The sequence below is a fragment of the Lampetra planeri genome, unplaced genomic scaffold, assembly GCF_965212315.1.
Source record: "Lampetra planeri unplaced genomic scaffold, kcLamPlan1.2.h2 scaffold_164, whole genome shotgun sequence".
Classification (NCBI taxonomy): domain Eukaryota; kingdom Metazoa; phylum Chordata; class Hyperoartia; order Petromyzontiformes; family Petromyzontidae; genus Lampetra; species Lampetra planeri.
In genome coordinates, this window is record NW_027614372.1 from 124417 (window position 1) to 147447 (window position 23031).

Below are 23031 nucleotides of genomic sequence, written 5' to 3' on the forward strand. Positions count from 1 at the left end.
TCACTGACCTGGGTTAGTAGGTGGTAGAAAGGGTTGCTAGGCTTAAGGCTGAAGTCTTGCCGCGGCGTGGCAAACTTTTGCCGCGACTTTTCCCAGCGCAGGCGTGAAAATCAGACGCAGCGCGGACGTGAATGCAACGCGCCGGTCGAGGAACCACACCCAAGCACGCACGCACGCACACGCACGCGTGCGCGCACGTACACGCGCGTGCGAGCACACACCAAACCACGCACATATACACACGCACGCACACGCACGCACGCACGCACACGCACGCGTGCGCGCACGTACACGCGCGTGCGAGCACACACCAAACCACGCACATATACACACGCACGCAACCACGTGCACACACGCACGCACGCGCTGTCGGGTCGCGCAAGCCACCCCCCCCGCCCCCCCCCACTCTCGTTCGGCTATCAAGCTTCCGTCGACGCGTGGAGCAAAACGTCGGACGTCGCAGCCGACCACTCGAGCCCCACCCACTGACCCCACCCGCTACGAAAAACCCTCCGCAGCCGCAGAATCCGGGCTTCAAACGACCGTCGGTTCTGCAGCAGCAGCAGCAAGCAGCGAGCAGCGTTACATTTTGAAATGTTATTTTTTATTGACATGAACGACGACGACGACGATCACCGTCGTCGCAGCGACGATGGCGGCTCACGACGCGCGGTTCGCGAATGTCAATGTGCCGCGAGCGGGGGACGTGACCTCGGCGCGAGTGGGGAGACGCTTCCGCCCGAGGAATTTGACGCGACCGACCGCCGACACCGGAGCGGCTCAGCGTCGCGACCAGTACGTCACACTCACACACGTCAAGTTATTTCTTTCTCTGTATATATGTGAGGCGTCGAGAAGTCTACGGTTGTGACTCACAGTGTATCTGTCCACGCCTACTCCCTGTGCCCAATCCATTGTTCAATCCTTCTCCCTCCTTGCAACCCCTACACTGGAATCAACTTCAACACGAGACTCAGCACTGCTGCCCATAGACTAACACCACTACCCATAGAGTCAACACTGCCCATAGACTAACACTGCTACCCATATACTCAACACTGCTACCCATAGACTCAACACTACCCATAGACTAACACTGCTACCCATATACTCAACACTGCCCACAGACTAACACTGCTACCCATAGACTCAACACTGCTACCCATAGACTCAACACTGCTACCCATAGACTAACACTGCTACCCATATACTCAACACTGATACCCATAGACTCAACACTACCCATAGACTAACACTGCTACCCATATACTCAACACTGCTACCCATAGACTCAACACTACCCATAGACTAACACTGCTACCCATATACTCAACACTGCCCATAGATTAACACTGCTACCCATAGACTCAACACTGCCCATAGACTCAACACTGCCCATAGACTCAACACTGCCCATAGACTAACACTGCTACCAATAGACTCAACACTGCCCATAGACTCAACACTGCCCATAGACTAACACTGCTACCCATAGACTCAACACTGCCCATAGACTCAACACTGCCCATAGACTAACACTGCTACCCATAGACTCAACACTGCCCATAGACTAACACTGCTACCCATATACTCAACACTGCTACCCATAGACTCAACACTACCCATAGACTAACACTGCTACCCATATACTCAACACTGCCCATAGACTAACACTGCTACCCATAGACTCAACACTACCCATAGACTAACACTGCCCATAGACTAACACTGCTACCCATAGACTCAACACTGCCCATAGACTAGCACTGCTACCCATAGACTCAACACTGCCCATAGACTAACACTGCTACCCATAGACTCAACACTACCCATAGACTAACACCGCTACCCATATACTCAACACTGCCCATAGACTAACACTGCTACCCATAGACTCAACACTACCCATAGACTCAACACTGCCCATAGACTAACACTGCTACCCATAGACTCAACACTGCCCATAGACTAACACTGCTACCCATAGACTCAACACTGCCCATAGACTCAACACTGCCCATAGACTAACACTGCTACCAATAGACTCAACACTACCCATAGACTCAACACTGCCCATAGACTCAACACTGCCCATAGACTAACACTGCTACCAATAGACTCAACACTACCCATAGACTCAACACTACCCATAGACTCAACACTGCCCATAGACCTAACGCTGCCCATAGACTAACACTGCTACCAATAGACTCAACACTACCCATAGACTCAACACTGCCCATAGACTCAACACTGCCCATAGACTAACACTGCTACCAATAGACTCAACACTACCCATAGACTCAACACTGCCCATAGACTAACACTGCTACCAATAGACTCAACACTACCCATAGACTCAACACTGCCCATAGACCTAACGCTGCCCCTGCACGTGAAGCAGTCCCCCTCCTTAACCTCCACCTGGGTCTGTCCCGTGACCTCCTGCCACCAGCGAGAGCCTTCGACACTTCACGGTGACGGCCTCCAAGTGCACCTAGCCTGGCACGAGCGCCACGGTGATGTCACCGCCACTTTGGTGGGGCACGGCGGCTGTTTGCCGTCGGCTGTTATCGTCGCTAACGGCACTCGCCCCAACGAGGCTATCTCTCTTCTTGGGAGCTTTTGCCTTTGTGCGCCTGCGAGTCACTCCCTGGGGGCGCTAGCGCACGGTGAGACGAACGGGGAGCGCGGGCGGCTGGGGACCCGGTGGCGGGAGCGTCGTGGGCTGCTCCCACCGATCACGCCAACCGGCGGGCGGGTGAGTGGGCGGGTGAGTGGGTGGGTGAGTGGGCGGGCGGGTGAGTGGGCGGGCGGGTGAGTGGGTGGGTGAGTGGGCGGGCGGGTGAGTGGGCGGGCGAGTGGGTGGGTGAGCGGGCGAATGTGCGGGCGGGCGGGTGGGCGAGCGGGTTGGCGAGAGGGCGGGTGAGCGGGCGTGCGGGTGAGCGGGCGGGTGAGCGGCCGGGTGAGTGGGCGTACGGGAGAGCGGGCGGGCGAGCGGGCGGGCGAGAGGACGGGCGAGTGGATGAGCGGGCACGAGGGGTGAGTCGGTGGGTGAGCGAGGATGGACCAGTGGGCGGGTGTGAACCGAGCGAGCGAGCGTGAAGGTGTGGGGAAGATGGGGGGGGTGGGGGTTGGGGTCGAGGGCAGCGAGGAGCGAGGAACACACGGTGGGGTGGGGTGGGGGGGGCGGAGGTGGGGGGGGGGGGGTCGTGGGGTGGGGGGGGAGGGGGGGTCGTGGGGTGGGGGGGGGGGTCGGACAGCCAAACAACAGAGAGCGGACGGGACATGCAAAACAACAAGGGGTTAGCAGCACAGCAACAAGGACCGAGGCAAAGTGCGGAACACGCGGCTGCTTGCGCTGCGGTGCGAGCGTTAGGGGCGTGCATTGGGACGATTCAGAGAGAGAGCGGAATGGGGGGGGGTGTGGGGGATGGGGATGGCGGTGGTGCCGGTGGACGAAGAGGGAAAATGCACGGGAAGGAGAGAGGCAGGGCCTAGAGAGAGAGATGTGGTGAGCAGTGGTGAGTGAGAGCAGGGCACGAAGGATGATGGAGATGATGGAGGAGATGATGGAGTGGATGAAGTGGACGGAGATGATGGAGGAGATGATGGAGATGATAGAGAAGATGATGGAGATGATGATGGAGATGATGATGGAGATGATGATGGAGATGATGATGGAGATGATGATGGAGATGATGGAGATGATGGAGATGATGATGGAGATGATGATGGAGATGATGATGGAGCTGATGGAGGAGATGATGGAGATGATGATGGATGAGATGATGGAGATGATGATGGAGATGATGGAGATGATGATGGAGATGATGGAGATGATGATGGAGATGATGATGGAGATGATGATGGAGCTGATGGAGGAGATGATGGAGATGATGATGGAGATGATGATGGAGATGATGATGGAGATGATGATGGAGATGATGATGGAGATGATGATGGAGATGATGATGGAGATGATGATGGAGATGATGATGGAGATGATGATGGAGCTGATGGAGGAGATGATGGAGTGGATGGACGAGATGGAAATGATGAGAGGGCAGAATCCCAGGATGAGTGGCACCGATTACGGGCAGCGGAACATCAACCGAACGCTCTAACGGAGTCGCGATGACAACGCCGCGTCCGTAACCCTCCCAGACATACGACTGGAAAGAAAGGCGGCCAGGCGTCGTGCGGTGGCCACCCACCAAACCCCCCCACCCCCCCCGTCACGTGTCACAGTGCCGGCCTTCGTAGGCGCTCGCTGCTCGCTAACGGCACAAGTCCTTTACAGGCTACGCAGGGGAGCTTTGTCTGTGTCACCGTGTGTGTGTGTGGAGCGGTGGTGTAGCGGTTAGCGCGCTGCACTATGAACCTGGCGACCCAGGTTCGATTCCCGCTCACGGTCAACACGATAATTTGAACCAGTCCTGGGCCTCCCCTAGGTCGACTCAGCCTCAAATGAGTACCTGGTGCGGTGTGTAGTAAACATCGCCACTGGGAAGACAAAGGCGGTCGGGCGTGGTGCTGGCCACCCACCCCCTCGTGTGCCGTTCCGGCCTTCATAGGTGCTCGCTAACAGCATTTGCCCCAACAGTCTGTTAAGGCTACACGGGGGATCTTTGTCTTTGTGTGTGTGTGGGGGGGGGGGCGCCCTCACCTGGGCCCTGGGCACGAGGCTCTGCACCACGAACTCGACGGGGTGCACCGCTCGCCGGATGGCGTCCACCGCACGCTCGTGGCTGGCGTCACGGAGGTCCTCACCACCCACCTGCCTCGCGTCACCCACGCGTCACCCACAGTCACCCACACCGTCACCCACAGTCACCCACACCGTCACCCACGCGTCACCCACAGTCACCCATAGTCACCCACACCGTCACACACGCACCACCCACCTGCCTCGCGTCACCCACGCCGTCACCCACGCGTCACCCACCTGCCTCGCGTCACCCACACCACCACCCTCGCGTCACCCACGCGTCACCCACACCGTCACCCACGCGTCACCCAAGCCGTCACACACGCCGTCACCCACACCGTCACACACGCACCACCCACCTGCCTCGCGTCACCCACACCACCACCCTCGCGTCACCCACGCGTCACCCACACAGTCACCCACACCATCACCCACACCGTCACCCACGCGTCACCCAAGCCGTCACACACGCCGTCACCCACACCGTCACACACGCACCACCCACCTGCCTCGCGTCACCCACACCACCACCCTCGCGTCACCCACGCGTCACCCACACAGTCACCCACACCATCACCCACACGTCACTCACGCGTCACCCAAGCCGTCACACACGCCGTCACCCACACCGTCACACACGCACCACCCACCTGCCTCGCGTCACCCACACCACCACCCTCGCGTCACCCACGCGTCACCCACACAGTCACCCACACCGTCACCCACGCGTCACCCAAGCCGTCACACACGCCGTCACCCACACCGTCACACACGCACCACCCACCTGCCTCGCGTCACCCACACCACCACCCTCGCGTCACCCACGCGTCACCCACACAGTCACCCACACGTCACCCACGCCGTCATCCACACGTCACCCACGCCGTCACCCACGCACCTCCAGGATGCGGTCGCCCTCCTTGAGCCCCCCGAGGCGCGAGGCGGAGCTGTCCTGCAGCACATGCTTGATGAAGATCCCCCGCAGCACCTCGCCGGGCGTCAGGCGCGCCCCCATCCCGCGCCCGCCCACAATGCTGATGCCCAGCGAGCGCCCGCCGGGGTCGCGGTCCACCAGCACCCTGCTCGCTCGCACGTGGACGCACGCACGTGGACGCACGCGCACGCAGACAAAGATCCCCCCCATGTTGCCTAAACAGACCGTTGCCCATAGACTCGATGATGCTCTATAGTCAGACTGTTGGGGGGTGGGGGAGGAGGTCCTTACCGGCAGGGGGGGGGGGTGGTGGGTCCTTACTGGTGGGGGGGAAGAAGGGGTCTTTATTGGGGGGGGGGGGGGGGGCAGTGGGGGGGGGGGGGTCCTTACTGGTGGGGGGGACGGAGGGGTCTTTATTGGGGGGGGGGTCCTTACCGCCGGGGGGGCCCCCAGTGAACCTGCGAGGGTCCCCGCTCGTTGCTCTCCTCCCCCTCGCCAGCTTCGCGCTCCGGCAGATCGGCTTCTCTGTTCCCGCCACACGCACACAAAGACAAAGGTCCCCCGCGCAGCCTGTGACGGACCGTCGGGGCAAGTGCTGCTAAGCGAGCTGCACCTACGAAGGCCGGCACGGCAGACGAGGGGGCGGGTGGCCAGCACCACGCCCGGCCGCCTTTGTCTGCCCGGTGGCGATGTTTACGCACCGCACCGGGTGCTCATTTGAGGCTGAGTCGATCTAGGAGAGGCCCATGACCGGTTCAGATAATGTTGGTCGCGAGCGGGAATCGAACTCGGGCCGCCGGGTTCGTAGCGCAGCGTAGCGCTAACCGCTACACTACCAGCAGCACCACCACCACCAGCGGCAGCAGCGCCAGCAGCTGATGGTATGGACGATGACGCTGATGATGATGGTCACGACGATAATGACAATGGTGATGACGACAAAGATTACAATGATGATGACAATGATGACGACGATGACAATGACAATGAAGGACGGGTGTATTGCAGTAAATCTGAAACTCGCAAGCGAAAAGCAGACCTCGACGTGATATATTCATTGCATGCATGCGTGTGCAATTTGTAAGGGCGCGGTGACACCGACCTATTACATTTTAAGATTATAATCCCTTGGTCATCACGACGTCCTTTGTACTTTGACGTCTCAACAGCGTGACGGAGATCGCGTGACGTGAGGGTTGTGAGTTGACGCCGAGGCGGGGGGGGGGGAGAGGCGCCCTGGCCCCCCATGTGGAGTGACGTCAGCCGCTAGTTATTATTAATGGGGGAGGGGGGGGGGGGTGTCCATTAAGGAGGACGTCACCTGCTCATGATTATTAATGCGGGGTGCTGGTCGATGTGGAGTGACGTCACGAGCGTTACGGACAGACATTCCTGGGTAATTATGGTAGGTATGACGGTGATGACGGTGATGATGATTACGACGGTGATGACGACGATGACGACGGTGACGATGGTGACGGTGACGATGACGACGACAATGACGACGATGACGACGATGACGACGGTGACGACGACGACGATGACGACGATGATGATGACGATGACGACGATGACGACGATGATGATGACGACGGTGACGACGATGACGACGATGATGATGACGATGACGACGATGACGACGATGACGACGATGACGACGGTGACGATGACGACGATGATGACGACGACGACGATGATGACGGTGACGATGACGGTGACGACGACGACGACGACGATGACGGTGGCGACGACGACGAGGTAGCGGCAGCGTGTCACCTGCTTGCCGCGGCGCCAGCGTGCGCGCGCCGACTCTCCCGGTACTCCTCCAGGTCGCCCGCACTCACGAACGCGAGCCTGCACGGCCGGCGCCAAACCGGGCACAAGCGACACGGCGGCACGGCCGCAAACAAAACGCCCCACGTTGCCGTTAGACCAGCAGGGCCAGCACCAGCGGCACCACCATCAGCACCAGTAGCACCACCAAGAGCACCACCAGCATCAGCAGCACCACCAGCTTAAGAACCACCAGCACCACCACCAGCAGGGTCAGCACCACCAACAGCACCATCAGCAGCATCAGCAGCATCAGCAGCAGCACCATCAGCAGCAGCAGTATCAGCACCACCAGCACCACCAGCAGCTACAGCACCATCAGCATCAGCAGCAGCACCATCAGCAGCAGCAGTATCAGCACCACCATCAGCATCAGCACCATCAGCAGCAGTATCAGCACCATCAGCACCATCAGCAGCAGCAGTATCAGCACCATCAGCACCACCAGCAGCATCAGCATCAGCACCATCAGCACCATCAGCAGCAGCAGTATCAGCACCACCAGCACCACCAGCAGCATCAGCACCATCAGCATCAGCACCATCAGCAGCACCAACAGCAGTATCAGCACCACCAGCAGCACCAGCAGCATCAGCAGCATCAGCAGCACCAACAGCATCAGCACCATCAGCAGCATCAGCAGCATCAGCAGCACCATCAGCACCACCATCAGCATCAGCAGCACCATCAGCACCAGCAGCACCATCAGCAGCATCAGCACCACCAGCACCACCAGCACCATCAGCACCACCAGCACCATCAGCACCACCAGCATCAGCAGCATCAGCAGCATCAGCACCACCAGCACCATCAGCACCATCAGCACCATCAGCACCACCAGCATCAGCACCACCAGCAGCATCAGCACCATCAGCACCATCAGCACCACCAGCATCAGCACCACCAGCACCATCAGCAGCATCAGCAGCAGCATCAGCAGCAGCACCAGCAGCTCCTTTAGCAGGCTGCTGCGTGGCACCCCCGCTAGCGCAAATCCTCGCGCCAGCGCGCAGCTCGTCGACGGCACGGCGAGGACACGACGAGCCGTGTTGGTGAGATGGGCGTCGGGCAGGCAGTGGTACTAGTGGTGGTGGTAGCGGTGGTGGTGGTAGCAGTGGTGGTAGCGGTGGTAGTGATAGCGGTGGTAGCGGTGGTCGTGGTGGTGGCAGCGGTGTTAGTGGTGGTGGTAGCGGTGGTAGTGATAGCGGTGGTAGCGGTGGTCGTGGTGGTGGTAGCGGTGTTAGTGGTGGTGGCAGCGGTGTTAGTGGTGGTGGCAGCGGTGTTAGTGGTGGTGGCAGCGGTGTTAGTGGTGGTGGTAGCGGTGGTAATGGTGGTGGTAGTGGTGGTAGTGGTGGTGGCAGCGGTGTTAGTGGTGGTGGTGGTAGTGGTGGTGGTAGTGGTGGTGGTAGTGGTGGTAGTGGTGGTGGTAGCGGTGGTAGTGGTGGTGGCAGCGGTGTTAGTGGTGGTGGCAGTGGTGGTAGTGGTGGTGGTGGTAGTGGTGGTGGTAGTGGTGGTGGTAGTGGTGGTAGTGGTGGTGGTAGCGGTGGTAGCGGTGGTAGTAGTGGTGGTGGTGGTGGTAATGGTGGTGGTAGCGGTGGTAATGGTGGTAGTGGTGGTAGTGGTGGTGGTAGCGGTGGTGGTGGTGGTAGTGGTGGTGGCAGCGGTGTTAGTGGTGGTGGTAGCGGTGGTAATGGTGGTAGCGGTGGTGGTAGTGGTGGTGGCAGCGGTGGTAATGGTGGCGGTGGTCGTGGTGGTAGCGGTGATGGTGGTAGCGGTCGTAGTGGTGGTGGTAGCGGTCGTAGTGGTGGTCGTGGTGGTGGTAGCGGTCGTAGTGGTGGTGGTAGCGGTGGTGGTGGTAGCGGTCGTAGTGGTGGTCGTGGTGGTGGTAGCGGTCGTAGTGGTGGTGGTAGCGGTGGTGGTGGTAGCGGTCGTAGTGGTGGTCGTGGTGGTGGTAGCGGTCGTAGTGGTGGTGGTAGCGGTGGTGGTGGTAGCGGTCATAGTGGTGGTCGTGGTGGTGGTAGCGGTCGTAGTGGTGGTGGTAGCGGTGGTGGTGGTAGCGGTCGTAGTGGTGGTCGTGGTGGTGGCAGCGGTGGTAGTGGTGGTGGTGGTAGCGGTGATGGTGGTAGTGGTGGTCGTGGTGGTGATAACGGCGGTAGTGGTTGCGGTGGTAGTGGTGCTAGTGGTTGTAGCGATGGTGGTAGCGGTGGCGTTAGCGGTGGTGGTGGGGGTGGTGGTGGCGCTTCCGGCAGAGTGAGAGCCGTGCAAACGCGGCACAGGTGCCAGCAGCTCGGGGCGCATGCGGAGGCCCGGCAGCGGTCGACACGACGCCGGGGTTAGTGGGGTGGGTGGGGGGGGGGCGGGGGAGCGAGCAGGCTGCGGCGTGGACACGAGAAGAGAAGTCGTTGTACGTGGCGTGAGGCGAAACGGCGCCGTGAATACACGACGTCAAACACAGCAGCTAAATACTCTGAACGCGTGATGTCGATTCTAAATGTGGAAGAGGGAAAACCAGAGGACCCGGAGAGATAACAAAAATATCCATCCCACCACCAAACTCCAAATATACAGCAGCAGCAGCAGGCGTCGTCAGGGGTCGGGGTCGGGTGGGTCACGTGACACGCCTGCCCGCTCTCTCGCTCCACGGTTAGTTAGTCGATTAGTTGTTTTGATTGACTCAAAAATGAAAACGATCGTTGTTTTCACCATCATCATGATCACCATCATCATCATCATCCCTCCACAGGTCGATAAAACGGGGACCCCCCCCCCCCCCAACCCGCCAAACTCGGGACGTTTAAGTGTTGTGTTACTTTACGGGCGCAGTATAAAATGCGGTCGGTGACGTTATTGTTGTTATCATTGTTGGTAACTAATCAAAGGCTTGGGGAGGGGGGCAGCGCAGATGATGGGGGGGTGGGGGGCAAGAAGGAGTAGGGGGGGGGGGGTACTCACTCTAGGGAAGGGGCCTCCCTGGGCCCCACGGAGGGCCCATCACACCTGGGCCACGGGGAGACGGGAGAGGGCGGCGGCGGCGGCGAAAGGGGGGCGACAGTGAGCGGCACGGCAGGAACATCGGCATTGCGGGCAACGGTCGCCGCCGGGTTAACGGGCAACGGTCGCCGTCAGGTTAACGGGCAACGGTCGCCGTCAGGTTAACAGGCAACGGTCGCCGCCGGGTTAACAGGCAACGGTCGCCGTCAGGTTAACGGGCAACGGTCGCCGCCGGGTTAACGGGCAACGGTCGCCGTCGGGTTAACGGGCAACGGTCGCCGCCGGGTTAACGGGCAACGGTCGCCGTCGGGTTAACGGGCAACGGTCGCCGCCGGGTTAACGGGCAACGGTCGCCGTCGGGTTAACGGGCAACGGTCGCCGCCGGGTTAACGGGCAACGGTCGCCGCCGGGTTAACGGGCAACGGTCGCCGCCGGGTTAACGGGCAACGGTCGCCGCCGGGTTAACGGGCAACGGTCGCCGCCGGGTTAACGGGCAACGGTCGCCGCCGGGTTAACGGGCAACGGTCGCCGTCGGGTTAACGGGCAACGGTCGCCGCCGGGTTAACGGGCAACGGTCGCCGCCGGGTTAACGGGCAACGGTCGCCGCCGGGTTAACGGGCAACGGTCGCCGCCGGGTTAACGGGCAACGGTCGCCGTCGGGTTAACGGGCAACGGTCGCCGCCGGGTTAACGGGCAACGGTCGCCGCCGGGTTAACGGGCAACGGTCGCCGTCGGGTTAACGGGCAACGGTCGCCGCCGGGTTAACGGGCAACGGTCGCCGCCGGGTTAACGGGCAACGGTCGCCGCCGGGTTAACGGGCAACGGTCGCCGCCGGGTTAACAGGCAACGGTCGCCGCCGGGTTAACGGGCAACGGTCGCCACGTGGGAGAGTTGCCGCATGTGTGCTACTGCGTAGCGATGCACACACGCACACGCACGCACTCACACGCACTCACACGCACTCACACGCACGCACTCACACGCACTCACACGCACTCACTCACACGCACTCGCACGCACTCACACACACTCACACGCACGCACTCACACACACGCACGCACGCACTTACGCACACGCACGCACGCACTCACACGCACGCACTCACACGCACTCGCACGCACTCACACGCACGCACGCACTCGCACTCACACGCACTCGCACGCACTCACACGCACGCACTCACACGCACGCACGCACGCACTCGCACACACACGCACTCGCATGCACGCACTCACACGCACTCGCACGCACTCCGCTCACACACACTCACTCACACGCACGCACTCACACGCACGCACTCACACGCACTCACACGCACTCGCATGCACGCACTCACACGCACTCACTCACACGCACTCACACGCACTGGCACACACACACTGGCACACACGCACGCACTCACACGCACTCACACGCACGCAGAGGGCGAAAAGCAGTTAAGCGGAGCGTAGAAGACGTAACGAGAAGCGGGCCCACGCTCGTCAAGAGCACCGCCCTAAAAGGACGGGGATCTTTTTGTCGCTTAAATGCAGGTGACGTTTCAGGCGATGGGCCTTCTTCACGGGAGAGCGGAGAAAGACCATGAACAAGGGAAGTCGCCCGCCCGCCCGCTCACCCGCCCGCCTGCTCACCCGCCCGCCCGCTCACTCACTCGATCTGCGCCCCGATGAGCGAGTGCTTGCGCAGCAGGGCCCGAGCCTGCGCGCTGCCGAGGCCGGCGGCGCGCTCCCCGCTCACGGCCACCAGCACGTCGCCCGGCGTGACGCGCCCGTCGCGCCCCATCGCCCCGCCGTGCATCACGCTGCGCACCATCATGCCGGCGCCCTCCGGGTCCGCCGTCACCGTCATGCCTGCAGCAGTGCCGCCGGCAACAGGACGTGAGTGCGTGAGTGCGTGTGCGAGTGTGTGAGTGTGTGAGTGCGTGAGTGCGTGCGTGAGTGTTTGAGTGCGTGCGTGTGTGAGTGCGTGTGTGCGTGTGTGCGTGTGTGCGTGAGTGCGTGTGTGCGTGTGTGAGTGTGTGTGTGTGTGCGTGTGTGAGTGTGTGCGTGAGTGCGTGTGTGAGTGTGTGCGTGAGTGCGTGTGTGAGTGCGTGCGTGAGTGCGTGAGTGCGTGTGTGAGTGTGTGAGTGCGTGCGTGTGTGCGTGAGTGCGTGTGTGCGTGTGTGCGTGTGTGCGTGAGTGTGTGCGTGTGTGCGTGTGTGCGTGTGTGCGAGAGTGCGTGTGTGAGTGTGTGTGTGCGTGTGTGAGTGTGTGCGTGAGTGCGTGTGTGCGTGTGTGCGTGTGTGAGTGTGTGCGTGAGTGCGTGTGTGCGTGAGTGCGTGTGTGAGTGCGCAAAGACAAAGGTGGGGGGAGCGGTGGCGTAGGGGGTTAGCAACTGCATCTACAACACGAGTCCAATTCCCGCTCACAACGATTATATTATCTGAACTTGTCCTGGGCCTCCCCTAGGTCGACTCAGCCTCAAATGAGTACCTAGTGCGGTGAGTAAAAACATCACCACTGGGGAGACAAAGGCGGCCGGGCGTTGTGCTGGCCACCCACTCCCTCCATGTGCCGTGCCGGCCTTCATAGGTGCTACTCACTAATAGCACTTGCCCCAACAGTCTGTTAAAGTATTCTTAGGTTTTTTCGGTAAAGTCACGTAGGTAAAAGATCAAAATTAATAAAAATAAAATAAAAATCACGACGTTATTTTATTTTTTTATTAATTTTGATGTTTTACCTACGTGACTTTACCGAAAAAACCTAAGCATATGAATCCTTGCAGTCACGAAAGCTTCAAATCTAGAAGTCTGTTAAAGGCTACACGGGGGATCTTTGTCTTTGTACAACAACAATTAACGTTTGTTCTGCACCCACAGTGGAACAAACTGTCACGCAATCACAGACGCAAAGACAAAGATCTCCCGTGTAGCCTTAACAGACTGCTGGGGCAAGTGCCGTCAGCGAGTAGCAGCGGCACCTGTGAAGGCCGGCACGGCACAACGCGAGTTTGGGTTTCGGGAGCGGGGTGGGAGTGGGAGGGGAGTGGTGGCACCGCGGTTAGCCACGCACTGCGCCACGAACCCAGCGGCCAGGGTTCGATTCCCGCTCGCGGCCAACACGCTGGCGCTCACGCACGGAAGGGTGCACGCGAGAAGGGCTGGGTGCAGATGCAGCACTTGTCGTAGTAAAAAATGCTTTTTTACAAATATTACATAGAAAACAGGGGGAACACATCTTCTTGGTTCTTTCGGTAAAGTCACGTAGAAGGGAAATAATACAATAATAGAAATAGAAAATATTAAAATATTATGTTAATAAATAAAACGTAATAAAATATTTTATTATGTTATATTTTTATTATTTTATTATTTCCCTTCTACGTGACTTTACCGAAAGAACCAAGAAGATGAATCCCTGCAGTCACGAAAGCTTTAAAGGGGGAACATAGACATAGAGTAGGGGAGAGAGGGGGTACAGAGAGAGGGGGGGCAGAGAGAGGGGGTAGAGAGAGGGGGTAGAAAGAGAGGGAAGGGGAGAGCAGAGCGTGAAATATTTTGTGAAATCTTTCATTTAAAAAGGGATGGGGGGGGGGGGGGGCACATAAAGCAAAGCATTGAAAAAAAAACAAAAAAAACGAAATGATGAACGAAGCAAAGTGCCGACTACCCCGAGCATCTTCTTGTTTCCTCTGCACGCGCCCTGCACTCAAGGACACGCAGACCAGGGCAAGCGGAGAGGCATTCAGTCAGCAGTGGACCGAGCATCCACGGCTGCAGCTCACCGAGGCTGGACGTCCCTTTGTTCACCGTGATGGTTTTCTCGAACTCGGACGGAGGGCGGGTGACCCCGTCGCTCACCTGGACACACGTAGTCAGAGGGTCAGAGAGTCAGAGGGTCACGGATTCACGGTTAACACTGCAGGTAGCTGCTGCTACTGCTGCTGCTACTGCTGCTGCTACTGCTGCTACTGCTGCTGCTGCTACTGCTGTTGTTGCTGCTGCAGCTACTGCTGCTACTGCTGCTGCTATTGCTGTTGCTACTGCTGCTGCTACTGCTGCTGCTACTGCTGCTGCTACTGCTGTTGCTGCTGTTGCTGCTGCTGCTGCTACTGCTGCTGCTACTGCTGTTGTTGCTGCTGCTGCTACTGCTGCTACTGCTGCTGTTGTTGCTGCTGCTGCTGCTGTTGCTGCTGTTGCTGCTGCTGCTACTGCTGCTGCTATTGCTGCTGCTGTTGTTGCTCTTAGTGGTGGCGCCGGTGTTAGCAGTGGAAGTGTCTGGTGCTGTCGTTGCTGCTGGTCGTGATGGTTTGGTGGTGCTGGTGGTACTGGGAGTTGCTGGTGGTGGTGCTGGTGGTGGTGGTGCTGGTGGTGGTGCTGGTAGTGCTGGTGGTGGTCGTGCTGATGGTGGTGGTGGTGCTGGTGGTGCTTGTGGTGGTGCTGGTGCTGGTGGTGGTGCTTGTGGTGGTGCTGGTGGTGGTGCTGGTGGTGCTTGTGGTGGTGCTGGTGCTGGTGGTGGTGGTGCTGGTGGTGGTGCTGGTGGTGCTGGTGGTGGTGCTGGTGGTGGTGCTTGTGGTGGTGCTGGTGGTGGTGCTGGTGGTGGTGGTGCTTGTGGTGGTGCTGGTGGTGCTTGTGGTGGTGCTGGTGGTGGTGCTTGTGGTGGTGCTGGTGCTGGTGGTGGTGGTGGTGCTGGTGGTGCCGGCGTGCCTGCGAGGTCGAGCCGTGGGACTGCCCCGAGGTGGACGACGACTCCAAGGCCTCCGACTCGGTGGGCTCCACCTACGTGCACACGACAAGTGGACACGACCGCGCCGTCACGACCACACGTACACAACCACACGGTCACGACGAGCGGACACGACCACGCGGTCACGACCACACGTACACAACCACACGGTCACGACGAGCGGACACGACCACGCCGTCACGACCACACGTACACAACCACACGGTCACGACGAGCGGACACGACCACGCGGTCACGACCACACGTACACAACCACACGGTCACGACGAGCGGACACGACCACGCCGTCACGACCACACGTACACAACCACACGGTCACGACGAGCGGACACGACCACGCGGTCACGACCACACGTACACAACCACACGGTCACGACGAGCGGACACGACCACGCGGTCACGACCACACGTACACAACCACACGGTCACGACGAGCGGACACGACCACGCCGTCACGACCACACGTACACAACCACACGGTCACGACGAGCGGACACGACCACGCCGTCACGACCACACGTACACAACCACACGGTCACGACGAGCGGACACGACCACGCCGTCACGACCACACGTACACAACCACACGGTCACGACGAGCGGACACGACCACGCCGTCACGACCACACGTACACAACCACACGGTCACGACGAGCGGACACGACCACGCCGTCACGACCACACGTGCACAACCACACGGTCACGACGAGCGGACACGACCACGCCGTCACGACCACACGTACACAACCACACGGTCACGACGAGCGGACACGACCACGCCGTCACGACCACACGTACACAACCACACGGTCACGACGAGCGGACACGACCACGCCGTCACGACCACACGTGCACAACCACGCGGTCACGACTACGCGCACACGACAAGCGGACACGATCACGTGGTCACGACTACGCGCACACGACGAGCGGACACGGCCACGCGATGAGCTCACACGGCCGTGTGTACACGAGCGTGGTGTGCGCACGCGACGCGCCGCGCAGTGAGGCGCACATCGACACGTTTGGAACTCGCGCCGCCGGTAGTTGCCGTAGTACGGGCGGGCAGTGGGGGGTTGAGGGGGGGGGGGCAGGCCGGTGTTTCCTGCTGGGAGTTTTGTTCGCGACTGGAGGCTGCCACCGGCACCTCGTGGCACCCACAGCGCCGTTCGCAGCCGGCCGCTGGCCGTCACGGCGCCCGCGCTCAGGCGACTCTTACAGAGATCAGCAGAGAAGTGCTCAAGGAGGCCGCCCCACCCCCTCCCACCCCCCTCAAACAACAACAAACACATAAACAACAACACTCAACTTAAGCTACCAAAACCGAGCACCCCCATCCCCCTCCGACTCCCACACCGACAATGACCCAGGCCTGACCAGCTACTGCAGCATTGTTAGTGGATTAGTCGTGAGTACAGGCTCGAGGAGAGGCAACGCTATGCAAGGCAACGAGGAGGAGGAGGCATCATCCTTATCGTCGTCATCATCATCATCGTCGTCATCATCATCGTCGTCGTCATTGTCATCATCATCATCGTCGTTGTCGTCATCATCATCATCGTCGTCATCGTCGTCATCATCGTCATCATCATCATCGTCGTCGTCGTCATCGTCGTCACCATCGCTGGCTCCCCCCGCTGGGTTCCCCCGCTGGGTCCCCCTTTGTCGTCGTGTTCCCATTCCAGCTTGAGGGATGCCCCCCCCCCCCCCACCCGCAGCTACGCCGCTGCACCCGCGTGCCGACGGTCTTGGCGCAAGCGCCGAGCATGCAAGCGTCACAGCGCCCCCCACCCGCCTGGCCACCCCCAGGCACACTGGAGCAGGTCACCTGGTCAATCCTAGAATGCTTCGCGTCTTCACACGCGGCTTACGTCGGGGCTTGACGGGCCTGCCGAGTGACCCCGAATCTCGCGGATATCTCGTGGATATCGCTTTGCAAATCTCTCAGAAATCCGGTACAAATTACGCATTGAAACCACCTCGGATTCGACGGCGGCGGCTCTGCCAGGCACCGCCAGCTGGTTGCCCATCTCGGCACGAGCGCGGGCACAGGACCGTGGGCATACGAGTGCTGGTGCACGGGCGCTGGCACATGCTGATACGCGATCACGGGCACACGAGCGCGGACACACACCGACACACAACTACGGGCACACAAGCGCTGGCACACGCCGACACAACTACAGACACACGAGGCTGGGCACACGCCGACACAACTACAGACACACGAGGCTGGGCACACACCGACACAACTACAGACACACGAGCGCAGGCACACACCGACACACAACTACGGGCACACAAGCGCTGGCACACGCCGACACACAACTACAGACACACGAGGCTGGGCAAACACCGACACAACTACAGACACACAAGCGCTGGCACACGCCGACACACAACTACAGACACACGAGGATGGGCACACACCGACACAACTACGGGCACACAAGCGCTGGCACACGCCTACACACAACTACAGACACACGAGGCTGGGCACACGCCGACACACAACTATGGGCACGTGACCGGGGGGCGACACGCGCGCACACGAGCGCGTCGCACACAGACCAGCGCCAGCTCGGCGTGGAAGAGGGGCGAGCTCACGCGCGGCGCGCGCGGCGGCAGCTGGAACCCCCGCGTGCGGTACGGGGTCGCCGTGGCGACGGCCGCCCTAGCGACGGGGGCAGCGGCGCCGGGGAGCTGCGTCTCCCTGGTGACGGCCGGAGCGTCGCGGCCGGCGCGACGGCCCGAGGAGCCCGGCGCCGGGTCGGGCTGCCCGCGCGACGACGACGACGCCGGCGGTGGCCGCGGTGCGGTTAGTCGGTTAGACAGGGACGAGGGTCGGGAGGGGGGAAAACACAGAGGGAGCGCCCCGTTAGGTTTAACGAGCGAGGAGGTGGGGCGGCGGAGGTGGGGGGGGTGTTAGAGCGACGGTGAGGAATCGTTCGGAATGAAACGAGCGAGGGGGTTGCACAGGGCTTGCGTGTGTGTGCGTGTGCGTACAGAATGTTTGAGCTTCTTTCGCTTTAATATCGGATCTCCTTCAGCTGCTTGGGGCCCTATGCCTTTGCTTGGTATGCTTGGGCCTAGCACAGCCAATGGAGTATCCTCCCTCCCCTCCCCTCACCTCCCTGCCTCCCTCCCTTCCCACTTCCCTCCCTTCCCCTTCTCACCGGCAGGGGCTTGGCCACGCCGATGCGAACGGTGCCCGTCGGTGCCCCCTTGAGGGCCGCGACGGCCTCCTCCAGGCCGGCGCCGGTGAGGTCGCGCTCATTGACGAACGCCAGGCGGTCGCCGGGCAGCAGGCGGCCGTCCCGCTCGGCGGCGCCGCCCGGCACCAGCGATCGGATAAGCACCACGCTGCAGTCCGCGTCCCACGGGTCCTGCCAGCAACACGCGGCACCGGCAGGCGGTGGCAGTGGGGGCGGCTGCGGGGGCGGCCGTGGTGGGTGGGGCAGTCGTGGTGGTGGGGGGGGGCAGCCGTGGGAGCGGCCGTGGGGACAGCCATGAGGGCGGCCATGGTGGGGGGGGGGGCGGCCGTGATGGGAGGGGCTGGAAGGGTTGACCATGGCTGCTGACGAGGATGATCGTGACAATGATGATGATGGTAATGATGATGATCGTGACGATGATGACGACGATGGTAATGATGATGGTGACGATGATGACAATGGTAATGATGATGATGGTGACAATGATGATGACGATGGTAATGATGATGGTGACGACGATGACGACAGTAATGATGATGATGGTGACGATGATGATGATGGTAATGATGATGATGGTGACGATGATGATGACGACGGTAATGATGATGATGGTGACGACGATGACGACGGTAATGATGATGGTGACGATGATGACGACGGGGATGATGATGATGGTGACGACGACGACAATGTTGCTGACGACGACGGCTGCGACTGGGGAGCCTCCCGGGATGGTCCCTTGGCCTCTCACTCACCTGGTAGTCCAGGATGCTGAACCCCAGCCCCTGGCTGCCCTTCTCCAGCTCGATCCACTGCACCTCCGAGTCCCACATGGGCTGCTGCCCTCCGGCAACCGCCGCCACCCCTCCCTCCTCCTCGGCCTCTGTCCCCGTCGCGCCCCCCCCCACCGGCCCGGCGCTCCGGGGTCCCCCGAGAACGACTCCGGCGCCGCCGTCGTCCGGGCTCCACGGCGCTCGCTCCGTCTCGGTCCGCGACGCCGCGGGAGACGAGGAGGAGGAGGAGACGCCACTCTGGGGCCCGAGGTTCGTCGCGGCCGGAGCCTTGGGCCTGCCGGCCGCGAGAGCGCTGTCTGGAGACGCGGGGGGGCTACCCCCGGACCACATCTGCGTGGGGGGGGGGGGGGCGGTGGGGGGCGAAGGTCGCGGTCACTAAGGGCGCCACGGTGGCTAGGAGATGTTAACGACCTCGCCCGGTATGCAGGGAGTCGTGGATTTAATCCCAACCCCGACGCCTGCTGTATACACGATCTAACCCAAAACCTCATTAATGGATGATATTGGTCGCGAAAGCCTACGTGTTAAACTGTATATTTGGAGTTTGCGTCTCTCTCTCATCATCATCATGGTAGCCGGGAGATGTTAACAACCTCGCCTGGTATGCAGGAAGTCGTGGATTTGATGCTGACGCCTGCTGTATATTTAGAGTTTGCGTGTCTCCCTCTCTCTCTGTGTGTATTTTTATTCGGGTCCTCCGGTTTTTCCCCTCCACATTGAGAATCGATGTGCGTTTAAGAGTATTTGGCTGCTGTACATTTCCACGCAATGAGGATAAACCACTGACGTAGAGCTATCGTTTGTGACAGCCAGGCCGCTTACGAAAAAGAGCTATGTAGCTTAGTGGACCTTACCTGATCAATAAGAAAAATAGATAAAAAAGTTAGTTTCACACCTCACCCCACGATGCGCAAGAGAAGCTGCGCTGGTGCTGCCCAGCGCCGACGATCCATCGCCGAACCCGATTAGCAGTTGGCCACGTATGGTGCGAAAGAAGTCCAGAGTACGTACCATGACTACACCACCGCCATTAATAACAACCCCGTCTCAACCACTGTCATCTTGCGTACAATGTCATAACCTACATAGCAGCGCCTTCCAAATCTACACTTGACGTAATAAGGGACAGACGATAATTTGCCGGCGTGGCGCATTTGCCGTGCGGCCATCGTGCGGCCCCTCCTCCCGGCGCGCGCGGCGTAAGCCTCGTGACGTCGGTCACGACCCGCCAACCCTCTCGCCACCACGGCCTGGCAAGCCACAAACATCTCTAAAACTAACCGAGAAAACTACAAACTATTTGCGGACGCACGAAGCGGCGCGGGGCCGACGCCGCCACGGGAGGGCCCCACGTCGAGGGCTGTGCCGCTCTCACCTGGCCCAGGCTGTGGTCGGAGCTGGCGAGGCTCTGCTGGCTGCCCCCCCACGCGAAAGGTGGCAGTCGCGGGGCGGGCAACCCGAGCTGCCGAGAGACGCGCGCACGCACGCAGGCACGCACACACGCACGGTCCGTCACGCGCGCGTGGATACGGTACGTAGGCGCACGTGTGGTACAACACGCACGCATGGTCACGCAGAGATGTCGATGCTGCCAACGTTCGTAGACTCGCACGCACGGACGCACGTGCAGACACGTAGACTCGAAAACACGGACACACAGGCACACCAGTAGAATCGTACACAAGCCGTGCGTTAGGCGATGATAGTGACGTGAGACGCACCACGCGACCGGAATCAGAAGTGCAGCGTTATGTGTGTACCATGCGTTAAACTTCTGTCGCACCGTACGTAGCCAACCATGCTAATCGGAGGTGCGGCCCTGAGTCTATGGGCAGTGTTGAGTCTATGGTGCAGTGTTGAGTCTGTGGGCAGTGTTGAGTCTATGGGCAGTGTTGAGTCTATGGTGCAGTGTTGAGTCTATGGGTAGTGTTGAGTCTATGGTGCAGTGTTGAGTCTATGGGCAGTGTTGAGTCTATGGGCAGTGCTGAGTCTATGGGCAGTGTTGAGTCTATGGGCAGTGTTGAGTCTATGGGCAGTGTTGAGTCTGTGGGCAGTGTTGAGTCTATGGGCAGTGTTGAGTCTATGGTGCAGTGTTGAGTCTATGGGCAGTGTTGAGTCTATGGTGCAGTGTTGAGTCTATGGTGCAGTGTTGAGTCTATGGGCAGTGTTGAGTCTATGGGCAGTGTTGAGTCTATGGTGCAGTGTTGAGTCTATGGTGCAGTGTTGAGTCTATGGTGCAGTGTTGAGTCTATGGGCAGTGTTGAGTCTATGGTGCAGTGTTGAGTCTATGGTGCAGTGTTGAGTCTATGGGCAGTGCTGAGTCTATGGGCAGTGTTGAGTCTATGGGCAGTGTTGAGTCTATGGGCAGTGTTGAGTCTATGGGCAGTGTTGAGTCTATGGTGCAGTGTTGAGTCTATGGTGCAGTGTTGAGTCTATGGGCAGTGCTGAGTCTATGGGCAGTGTTGAGTCTATGGGCAGTGTTGAGTCTATGGGCAGTGTTGAGTCTATGGGCAGTGTTGAGTCTATGGGCAGTGTTGAGTCTATGGGGTAGTGTTGAGTCTATGGGCAGTGTTGAGTCTATGGGCAGTGTTGAGTCTATGGGCAGTGTTGAGTCTATGGTGCAGTGTTGAGTCTATGGTGCAGTGTTGAGTCTATGGTGCAGTGTTGAGTCTATGGGCAGTGTTGAGTCTATGGGCAGTGTTGAGTCTATGGGCAGTGTTGAGTCTATGGGCAGTGTTGAGTCTATGGTGCAGTGTTGAGTCTATGGGCAGTGCTGAGTCTATGGGCAGTGTTGAGTCTATGGGCAGTGTTGAGTCTATGGGCAGTGTTGAGTCTATGGGCAGTGTTGAGTCTATGGGCAGTGTTGAGTCTATGGGGTAGTGTTGAGTCTATGGGCAGTGTTGAGTCTATGGGCAGTGTTGAGTCTATGGGCAGTGTTGAGTCTATGGGCAGTGTTGAGTCTATGGGCAGTGTTGAGTCTATGGGCAGTGTTGAGTCTATGGGCAGTGTTGAGTCTATGGGCAGTGTTGAGTCTATGGTGCAGTGTTGAGTCTATGGGCAGTGCTGAGTCTATGGGCAGTGTTGAGTCTATGGTGCAGTGTTAAGTCTATGGTGCAGTGTTGAGTCTATGGGCAGTGCTGAGTCTATGGGCAGTGTTGAGTCTATGGGCAGTGCTGAGTCTATGGTGCAGTGTTGAGTCTATGGGCAGTGTTGAGTCTATGGGCAGTGTTGAGTCTATGGGCAGTGTTGAGTCTATGGGCAGTGTTGAGTCTATGGTGCAGTGTTGAGTCTATGGTGCAGTGTTGAGTCTATGGTGCAGTGTTGAGTCTATGGGCAGTGTTGAGTCTATGGTGCAGTGTTGAGTCTATGGTGCAGTGTTGAGTCTATGGCCGAGAGAGAGAGCGAGTGAGTGCCGACCCGGCTCTCACCTGGCCGGGCGACGAGGCGCTCTGCCTGCCGGCGTCGTAGTCGTGGGCGTGCCGGGAGCACACCATGGTGACGGCGAGGGGCAGCTCCTTGAGGATGGCCACCACCTCGCGGTGGGCACGGCCCAGCAGGCGCGTGCCGTTCACCTGGGGGGCGGGCCAGAGGGAGCGCCCCGTCAACACGCGTGACCTCCCTCACTCCCCTCCTCCCTCGCACTTTCCTTCCCTCTGCCCCCCCACCCACGCTTCTTCCCTCCGTCCCCCCCCTCCCTCTCTCCTTCTCCCCCCTCCATTCCCTCACTCCCACTAAGGGGGGGGGAGTGGCGAGAGGAGAGGGGACGGTATGGGGTAGAGGGGTAGTTGGGTGGGTGGGGAGTAGGCGGGTGGAGAGGGGAGAGGG

The 23031-nt window shown here is 59.8% G+C and overlaps 1 protein-coding gene across 1 annotated transcript in view; it reads right to left on the bottom strand.

Annotated features, from left to right (window-relative positions):
• The window catches only part of LOC144739662 (multiple PDZ domain protein-like), a 67341-nt gene that overhangs the window by 17774 nt on the left and 26536 nt on the right, over positions 1–23031 (bottom strand). Inside the window, 14 exon segments of the mRNA XM_078622588.1 lie at positions 9–86; positions 4670–4780; positions 5610–5790; positions 6081–6170; positions 7422–7499; positions 10431–10475; positions 12122–12320; positions 14236–14311; positions 15158–15229; positions 17769–17972; positions 18374–18583; positions 19168–19536; positions 20582–20668; positions 22635–22778. Of these exon segments, the coding sequence (XP_078478714.1) occupies positions 9–86; positions 4670–4780; positions 5610–5790; positions 6081–6170; positions 7422–7499; positions 10431–10475; positions 12122–12320; positions 14236–14311; positions 15158–15229; positions 17769–17972; positions 18374–18583; positions 19168–19536; positions 20582–20668; positions 22635–22778 (1944 nt within the window).